The sequence below is a fragment of the Nomascus leucogenys genome, chromosome 13 (genome assembly GCF_006542625.1).
Source record: "Nomascus leucogenys isolate Asia chromosome 13, Asia_NLE_v1, whole genome shotgun sequence".
Taxonomy (NCBI): Eukaryota; Metazoa; Chordata; class Mammalia; order Primates; family Hylobatidae; genus Nomascus; species Nomascus leucogenys.
In genome coordinates this window covers 51,635,042-51,644,697 of record NC_044393.1, presented here as the reverse complement: position 1 = coordinate 51,644,697, position 9,656 = coordinate 51,635,042, and the positions used below count along the sequence as shown (strand labels likewise).

The window sequence follows — 9,656 nt, the reverse complement described above, 5'->3', positions numbered from 1 at the left end:
TGGACTGGGTTAATTTGAAAACCTTGTCTTCGAGCTCTGAATTTCTTTCTTCTACTTGTTCAATTCTATTGCTGAGACTTTCCAGAGCATTTCGCATTTCTAAAAGTGTGTCCAAAGTTTCCTGAATTTTTTGTTTTTTTAAGCTATCTATTTCTTTGAATATTTCTCCCTTCACTTCTTGTATCATTTTTTGGATTTCCTTGCATTGGGCTTCACCTTTCTCTGGTCCCTCCCTGATTAGCTTAATAACTAACCTCCTGAATTCTTTTTCAGGGAAATCAGGGATTTCTTCTTGGTTTGGATCCATTGCTGGTGAACTAATGTGATTTTTGGGGGGTGTTGACCAGCCTTGTTTTGTCATATTACCAGGATTGGTTTTCTGGTTCCTTCTCATTTGGGTAGACTCTGTCAGAGGGAAGGTCTAAGGCTGAAGGCTATTGTTCAAATTTTTTTTGTCCCAGGTGTTCCCTTGATGTAGTACTCTCCCCCTTTTCCCGTGGATGTGGCTTCCTGTGAGCCAAACTGCAGTGATTGTTGTCTCTCTTTTGGGCCACCCAGCGAATCTACCTGGCTCCAGTCTGGTACTGGGGGTTGTCTGCACAGAGTCCTGCGATGTGAACCATCTATGGGTCTCTCAGCCCTGGTTACCAGTGCCTGTTGCAGTGGAGGTGGCAGAGGGTGCAATGGACTCCGTGGGGGTCCTTAGCTTTGGTGGTTTAATGCTCTATTTTTGTGCTGGTTGGCCTCCCACCAGAAAGAGGTGGCACTTTGCAGAAAGCATTAGCTATAGTAGTGTGGAGAGGAACCGGAGGTGGCCGTGGCCCTAGAACTCCCAAGATTATATGTCCTTTGTCTTCCGCTACCAGGGTGGGCAGGGAAGGACTATCAGATGGGGGCAGGGCTAGGTGTGTCTGAGCTCAGACTCTACTTGGGCAGGTCTGGCTGCAGCTGCTGTGGTGGAGGGGGGTGAGATTCCCAGGTCACTGGATTTGTGTACCCAGGAGGATTATGGCTGCCTCTGCTGAGTCATGCAGGTTGTCAGGGAAGTGAGGGAAAGCCGGCAGTCATAGGCCTCACCCAGCTCCCATACAAACCGAAAGGCCAGTCTCACTCCCACCGTGCCACCCACTACAGCCCCAAGTCTTGTTTCCAGGCGGAGGGCAAGTCGGGCTTGAAAACTTGCCCAAGGCTTTCCGCCTCCCAGCTGCAAAAGAAAAGGGCTTTATTTCTTTCCCCGCCTGTGAAGTCCGCAAGCTGGTTTCGTGCCCTCCCCCGAGTTCTGGCCAGGAGGCTTCTGGCCCCGTTCAAATTGTTACAAAGTTCAACTAGAGAAGTCCTTCTCCCTGTAGTCTTACCTCCTGCTCCTCTGGCCACCATCCTGATGGATCCCTGTGGTGCCAGGCAGGAATGGGCTGCTTGGGGATCCAGCAAGCTCCCAGTGCCTTTCTGCTACTTCCTCTACCCCTGTATTTCGCTCAGCTCGACTCTCTAACTTGGCTCAGCTCCAGAAGGTCGGGAACTTCTCCCACAGACCTTCAGCTTCTCCAATGGGGGTTTGTGTCTGGGAGAGGAGGGTCTCTGTTTCCCATTTCCGCGATTGGGGCACTCACAGTATTTGGGGTGTCTCCCAGGTCCTGCAGGAGCAGTCTGCTTCCTTCAGAGGGTCTATGGGTCCTCTCAGGATTGCTGGTCTGTTCTTACAGTTGATCTGGAGCTAAAATTCATAATGCAAGCCTCTGCATGCTGCTCTTCCGGAGCTTCAATCTAGTCCTGCATCCTGTCTGCCGTGATCCACCCAGTGAGTCTACATATTTTAAATGGGGGATTTAATCCATTTACATTTTAGGTTATTATTGACAGGTGAGGACTTACTCCTGTCATTTTATTGTTTTCTGGTTGTTTTGTTTATTCTTTGTCCCTTCCTCTTATTTACTTTTGTGGGTAGATGGTTTTCTGTAGTAATAAGGTTTGATTCCTTTCTTTTTGTGTATTGGCTCTACTAATGAGTTTGCCAGTTTTGCATGTTTTTAATTTTTTTTTTTTTCTGTAGAGATAGGGTCTCACTATGTTGTGCAGGCTGGCCTTGAACTTGTGGCTTCAAGTGATCTCCCCACCTCAGGCTTTCAAAGTGCTAAGATTACAGGCGTGAGCAACCATGCCCAGCCAGTTTCACATATTTTCATGACGATGGCGATTGTCTTTTCACTTCTGGATGTAAGACTCCCTTGAGTATTTCTTATGGGATTTCATGTAAGGCCAGTCTAATGGTGATAGATGTCCTTAGTTTTAGTTTGTCTGTGAAATATTTTATTTCTCCTTCATTTATGAAGGATAGCTTTTCTGGATATAATATTGTTGGCTTTTTTTTTTTTCAGTACTTTGAAGATATCAACCTATTCTCTCCTAGCCTAGAAGTTTTATGCTGAGAAATCTGCTATTAATCTAATGGGGTTTCCCTTATATGTGACTTGACAGTTTTCTCTTGCTGCTTTTAGCATTCTTTATTGTTGCCTTTTGACAATTTGACTACAATGTGCCTTGGAGATGACCTGTTTGGGTTGAATCTATTTGTGGTTCTTTTAGCTTCCTGGACCTGGATGTCCACCTCTCTCTCATGACTTGTGAAGTCTTCTATTCATTACATATGTTTCCCTCACCTTTTCCTTTCTCTTCTCCTTTTGGAATGCCCATAATATGATTATTTGTTCACTTAATAGTTTTCCATAAATCCTATAGGCTTTCTTCTTTATTTTTTATTCTTTTTTGTCTGCCTGTATTATTTCAGAATACTTGAAGTTTAGAAATTCTTCTGCTTGGTTTAGTCTGTTGTTGCAGTCTTCAATTGTGTTTTTCATTCATTGAATCCTTCAGCTGTAGGATTTGTTTGGTTCTTTGTTGGATTTTCATTCAAATCATGAATTGTTTTCCTGATTTTGTTGAATTATGTATCTGTATTCTCTTGAATCTGAGTTTCCTTAGGACTATTATTTTGATTTTTTTTGGCATTTCCTATATTTTGTTATAATTGGGGTCTGCTACTGGAGAATTGTTTTCCTTTGAAGGTGTCATGTTTCCTTACTTTTTCATGTTTGATATGTCCTTACATTGATTTCTATGCATCTGGTGGAAAAATCAGCTCTTCCAATTTTATGGAGGTTTCACAGGGAAAGACTTATTTGTATAAATGAGTTGTGGAGTGTCATTTCAATGGAGTGCATTGGCCTTCATTCTAGCTGGAAGGAGCAGTGTGCTATCTTTAAAGCTTCTTCAGCTGCAATCCACGCTAGTGATGTTTCTCAGTGGCCTAGGTTGAGAGAGTTTGTGGCAACTGGGGTGGGCTCACCAGGCTATTTTTCAGGTTGAGGGCAGATGCGTGCACATGGTGGATCAGCCAACTTGGAGTCTGGCTTGCTGAAGTTGGAGCCACGCAGCTTTTACTTTGGCTAGGAACATGGGCATGTGGTTGCTCAGTCAGCCTAGGGACATTTCTGCCAGGGGCAGCCAATGGGGCTGTTTCTCACACCCTGAATGCAGGCACAATGCTGCATGGCTGGCCTAGGGGCACATTTGCTGAGAGTGGCCTACAGGGCTGTTTATCATCAGGGCTATGGCACAGGTGCAAGTCTGCTTGGCAGGACACGTGCCTATGAGGAGTGGCCCATGGGGCTGTTTTTCAGGCCTGGTATGCAGACGCACAGCTGCTCAGCTGGCCTGGAGGCATGTTTGGTAGGGACACCTCACAGGGCTGTTTCTCAGGCCTGGCACATGGTCATACAGCATCTCAGCTGGCCTGGGTATGTGTCTGCTGAGAGTGGTCCACGGGACTGTTTCTCTGGCTCAGGACACAGGCATATAGCTGCTCAGCCAGCCTGGGAGCAGCCCATGGAGCTGCTTCTCAAGCCCAGTATGTGGGTGCAAGGCTGCTCAGCTAGCCTGGGATCATGTCTATTAGGGGTAGCCCATGGGGCCATTTCTCAGGTCCAGTTCATGGGCACAGAGCTGCTCAGCTAGCTTGGGGGTATGTCTGCCAGGGGTGGGCCCAGGGCTGTTTCTCAAGCCCATGACGTGGCTGCATGACTGTTTAGCTGGCCCAGTGGTGTTTCTGGAGGGAAGGGGGTGAAAGTATCTTTATTTCATACTTTATTTTGCAACTCTGGGAGTGAGAAATATTCCATCCCTTTATTTTACTAAATTCCTCTGTACAAGGTCCTAATCCTGCCAGATTTAAAAGAAATTTAATGTCTCTCAGCCTAAACCTTACCTGCTTGGTGAGTCATAAAGCAATTACTTGGGAGTGCCTTTGAAAATAAGAAATATTGCATATTTAAACATAGTTCCTGTACTGTAGGAATTAGTAACCTCATTAGGGATTCAAAAATACACACATAGGAAGTTTGAGCAACCTAAGAATAGAAAAATAACATCACAAAGGGAAGGATAGTTAAATATTACAATGCATGGCACTGGCTCAGAAGGAAGATGCCACCAGGTGCTAGAATGACCTGGATCACAGAACTGTTTATCTGACCCTTAAGCATGAATAAGATTTTAACAGAGGAGGGAATCCAGGTGTGGGAAATAATAACCTAAAGAAAGACTTGGAACTAAGACAAGAATTGTGTTCAAGGCCCAGTGAACTGACCTGGCTGGAAGAAAATGTTCATATTATACAAGGCAGGAATTTGGGACACCTTGAATGTCAAGGAGTTTGAATTTTATCCTATAATGAATGGCAAGTTATTAAAGGATTATGAGCAGAGTGACCAGATCAAACTAGTGTTTATCTCAAATATGTTTCAGATAAATTTAGACCTTAGGGAGCAACTAAAACAATCCAGGTATGCAAAGAAATGAATGAAAGCAGGGATTGAAAGATAATGACCTTATCAAGAGTAAGAATCAGCATTGCATTGACTAGGCTCCAAGATTTTGAGTATTGGTGACAATGAAGTATTTGAACAAAAAGGGTAATTCTATAAGACAGGACAATTTTTAGAACAAAATGATTTTAGACAGGAAGTTGAATGATCATACCAGCTAATGATATTTATAATCATTAAAATCTCAAGTTCAGTCTGAAGACAGAAAAGCAAAGGGTTGTGGGCTGACCTTGGGCTGCAACTGTATTTATGGGTTAGAATGAAATCACTATGGAAAAGCGAAAAAAAGAAATGGTACAATGAGTTAGGTGTCACATGGAGGCCTTTGGAGAAAATGTTTATAGTCTCATGATTCTTGGCTTCAATAAGAAGGCTACATTCAAAAAACAGGGAAAGTCAGGCCAAAACTTTGTTTTCAGGTTTTTTAATGACAAAATATTCCTAAATCAACCTTTTATAAATAAAAAAAAATTAAATATGTTTCATCTGAATTCACAAAGACAAATCCTGCTGCAAATACTAAGTACAAATTATTCTGTACTGGACATGGCAAATCTGATTTAGTACAAATTCAGTTTTTAAAAGGAGCCTCTTTCCAAATAGTGTTCTTATGTAACATTTAATTTTTCTGCCTATTATTTCAATGACACACCTAGTTTTTGCTTTTCTAAGCACTGTTCCCTATATTTTTAAAGCATATTTTATTTCAGAGTGCAACAGAAACTAGCTTGTGGCCTATTAAGCTACTAGGAAGAGCATCATTTATGCCACTGTATGCCTTCTTAGGCCATTTATCATTTCTCTACACTTGATTGCTCACTGGCTATTCAAAATTGGAATGTGATACAGCAGTTCTGTCTGAACGTGTACCAACCTGAAACTCAGATGGCTGAACAATTTCTTATTTTTGTTACCAATTTTAAATATTGTTAAAGAATTCTCAAAGGAGTAAAGTTAATGAGCAAGATTAAAATGGCAGCAGCAGATCCAATTGCATTTTCTTTTTCATAAGCCTAAAAGCATCGTGGTGTGTTTCAGAGCTGCTTCCTCTACAAATTCTGCATCCACATTGTCACGTCCTTCAAAAGGATACAGGGCTGGAAAAAAATGGGGAGGGGGCAGGGAAAAAGGGTTACTATGGGGCCCTGAAACATTTATAACTTTGTGCTCACAGCTCATTAAAATCATAATTGTATTTTAGTAAAATGAATTTTTTAAGAATATGTTCTTAAATTTTATTAAACTTCAGCACCAAGAACATTTGCATCAACCAAATGGGCTTTAAACCTCTTGACTCTTTTAAAACTTCAGAGGTGATTATTTGGTAATTTACTCTAGGTAGTAAATTGGGTACTGCTAATGTAAACCAATTGCTATGAGGGCCTACTTGTATGTTAAAAGGATTTTGGAAAGAAAACAGTTCAAAGAAGTGAATAGGGAAGGACTGATGTGTCAAGGGAAAAGTGGAAAGACCCTGAGAACAGGGGAGTAAATTACCTTGATTAGAGGACTCTATATCTGTCAGAATTTCAATGAAGTAGTTCAGAGGCAGAAATTCTACACTGAACGATGACTTGTCAATCATAGAATTCCGAGGCTAAAAGGGAAACCACTTCTGGTGTAAGTTGGTTCTCCACAATAAGCACAATTTTAAAATAAAGTGATAAGAACTGTAATTGCTGTCCATACAGATATGTTGTCATGGGCAAACAGGATCCTAAAAACATTTAGTTGGCTGTGCTTGCAGAGAAACTCACTCACCTGTTTCTTGTAGTTCTGAAGCAGTCGTGTCACGTGGTTCCGCGAAATGATGTTAGAACTCATAGGATGATCCCAAAGTCTACAAATCTTCTGACCAATAAGCTATTATGCAAATTGAAAAAAATGTAGAGAATATACCGCACACTATGTTAAGTAAACATACCTTACATCTATTCATAATTTTTAAAAGTATTATTCCAAAGTAGCTGGTTAGTCTAAGACAGGCCCTTGATGATTAAGGACCCTTGGAGAAATGCCATGTTCCTATGAAGTTTCTATGAAGGAGTAAATACTCTCTCAAATGCTACACTGAGGAAAGTGGTTTATACACTGATATTACTAAACCGTTTTACTGAAATGGAGTTTATCTGCTGCTCTTCAAAACCAGAGATGGGCATGCCAACTCTGATGTTTTGACAGGAAACTAAAGGGGTGTAGGCATGTTTATATCAACTTCTCTGCCATTGTCTTGCCTAGAAAATTTTAATTCCCTAAGAGTATTGGGGAAATAAACAAATTTGGAGACCAAACTAAATATTCAGCAATGTTTCCCAGAGAGATCTAGCTATGGAAAATATGCTTTGTTTTCTATTCTTGCCTTTGCTTCAGTAAGCTTGTTGAGTGAGGGGCAAGGGCTACTACAGAGCATGGCGATTAGGTCCAGAAAAGCAACAGACAGCCGTTCTTGAGAGGACAGTGCCAGAGGTGCAAGGCGTGTACACAGCAGATGGAGCTGGCTGAGGCTCTTCAGGTCAGGAAGTTTGCAGAATTAGAGGCTCGGAAGACCTTGCTGTGGAATTTCATATTTTCATAGTATCTCTGACTCTGAGTGTTGATATTCCCTTGTGTTTCTCATTCTTCCTTTGACCTGGGAATGTCTTCCTACCATGGTAGAAATGCAGTAAGGGGAAATACAGTTCTAGAACCTTCTGTCCTCACCTGTATTCAAATGTATCCAAGTTAAATCTGTTTAAATGCCAAAAGCACGTTTCCCCTCTCCCTCCCTCTCAGACTCAGATGTAAATATTAGTGTGGTTTCCTAAGAGGCAAAAATGGCTTAATGTTCTCACTGGACTGTGCCAAGGCAGGGCAGAGCCAGAGAGCAAGTGCTTTGTAGGCCAAGTGGGAAACAGCTGACAGAGGGCCGGGGATGGGTGGGATTTCTTGAAAAGTGAAACGATTCAATTGACTTTAACCCAAAGCAAGTAAATGCTCTTTTTGCAAGAAGAAATTGAAGGAGGGTCATGCCAAAGCTTAGGGAGAAAATAAAATGTAACTCAGGATTACCGGAGGAAGCCGCACAATGATACTGAATTTCAGTTTTTCATTTTTCTCTGTATTGTCCAGATCTACAAGAAAGTTAGAGACTGACAAATGAAACAAATACCCATTTTGATACTTCAGCAAGTTAATATTAATACTTGAGCGGTTCATCTTGATAAGACATATCCCCATTGTGTATTCTCAAGCTAATCTAACAGCATTTTGGAAATTTTACTCTGACTCTCTGAATAAAAAGGGATTTTTCTATAACACGCTGCCAGGTACAAAGCAATTTTATTGACTAACTTAAAACAGAAGGTACCTTGAGGAATGACAAATGCTTTCATATAAACAAAAATTATCTTAAAATACAATTGAATAATTTGAGTGATTATACTACAGAATTTAAAGTTCAAATTCATTTAATTAATTGCCCCCCTCGATAATTTTCCTTGCATTTCTAGTCTAACTTTGAGATGACAGAGTTAATCAGCTGAAAGTAAGCCATTTCGTGACATTTTCTTGAGAAAGGAGCCTGCAGAGGCTCGGAGCCTCAAGTGCCCTCTTGCACAGAAAAGGAATCTAATAGTTGTATGTGGATTGAAAAGTCCCTTAGGACCTCGTGAAGGGCTCAGACACTTTAAATTGGCCCAAAAGATGATTACAAGGAATGGATTGTGCTCACAGGACCAGCTGTATAATTTGTGGGGCTCAGCACAAAATGAACATGAGCAAGCCCTTGTTCAAATATTACTAAGAATTTCAAGATGTAATGCAGCATTAAACTGAGCAGGGCACTCTTCTGAGTGCAGCCAGGCTCTTTGTGACTGCACAGGTTGCACACCCAAGAAGCTAGCCTTGGTGGTGCTCAGGCTGGAACTAGCACTCTGGCAAACTCAGGGCTTCTTACCTTTCATGAGCCTTATGACAGCTGTTTCGGTGAGAAGCAACACTCCACTGTCAATGCAATGCAGCAGGTTATGCAAAGGGAGACAGTGGACCCCGAGGATGGTGTGCAGAGTATGAAAACCTAGGATGAGAGATCCGGAGGGTAAACGCAGTCAGCCAACATCTCCAGCAGCCCCGAGGGAATGGATTAGATCATGTTAATAAAGCACTTAGTTCAGTGCTTGGTGCCTGGAACCAACTGAATTTCTTGAAAACAAGGTCCAAGTTTCCTTCTGTGTATTATTCATAACTAAATATCATGCTAGGTCTATAGTAAGTTTCCGGTAAGTATACAATCCTTGCTCCTTGGGTCCCTTCCTGCACAAAAACAGAGCAAGGCCTACTCAATGGTTTTACAGTTTGATATGTTTGTGATTCTACAGTAAGATAGCAAAAGAGTACAGAAGCATTTCAGACTTCATATGTCCAGACTAAAAGGTTGTTGGGAAGAGGACCATTTTGCTGAAGGGAAACAAATTTAGACCACAAGGCAATAGTTCATATGGCTGATCTCTGGGTATGCCCTAGAGAAAGGCTTTTAGAGTCTACTTGGACTAAAGTACAGAAAAGAAAGAAAGAATTAAGACAATATGGCCAGATAGCAAATTTATAGGAATTCAGTTGAAAGGTAGGCATTCTCAAGCCTGTCTCATGGGTAGAGCTACCTACAGAAACCCAGATCTCTAAGTATACTACTACTGACAACAGATAAAAAACATCATGCATGGGAGAAGGTATCAGACCAGGAGAGAATCAAAACAGCTCTCTTGGAAGTGATGGCATTTGCGGGGAGCTTCAAAGGAT

The 9,656-nt window shown here is 41.7% G+C and overlaps 1 protein-coding gene across 2 annotated transcripts in view; it reads right to left on the bottom strand.

The window, feature by feature from the left end:
- Nucleotides 1-5,290: 5,290 nt before the first annotated feature.
- Nucleotides 5,291-9,656, bottom strand: part of GSAP (gamma-secretase activating protein) — a 101,012-nt gene continuing 96,646 nt past the window's right edge. For both annotated transcript variants that reach the window (XM_030825353.1, XM_030825354.1), the window contains exons 27-31: nucleotides 8,815-8,934; nucleotides 7,929-7,990; nucleotides 6,642-6,743; nucleotides 6,378-6,477; nucleotides 5,291-5,977 (exon numbers count right to left, since the gene is read on the bottom strand). In XM_030825353.1, coding sequence (XP_030681213.1) covers nucleotides 5,886-5,977; nucleotides 6,378-6,477; nucleotides 6,642-6,743; nucleotides 7,929-7,990; nucleotides 8,815-8,934 — 476 coding nt within the window. In that variant the 3' untranslated portion in view covers nucleotides 5,291-5,885. The remainder of the gene's footprint in view (nucleotides 5,978-6,377; nucleotides 6,478-6,641; nucleotides 6,744-7,928; nucleotides 7,991-8,814; nucleotides 8,935-9,656) is intronic.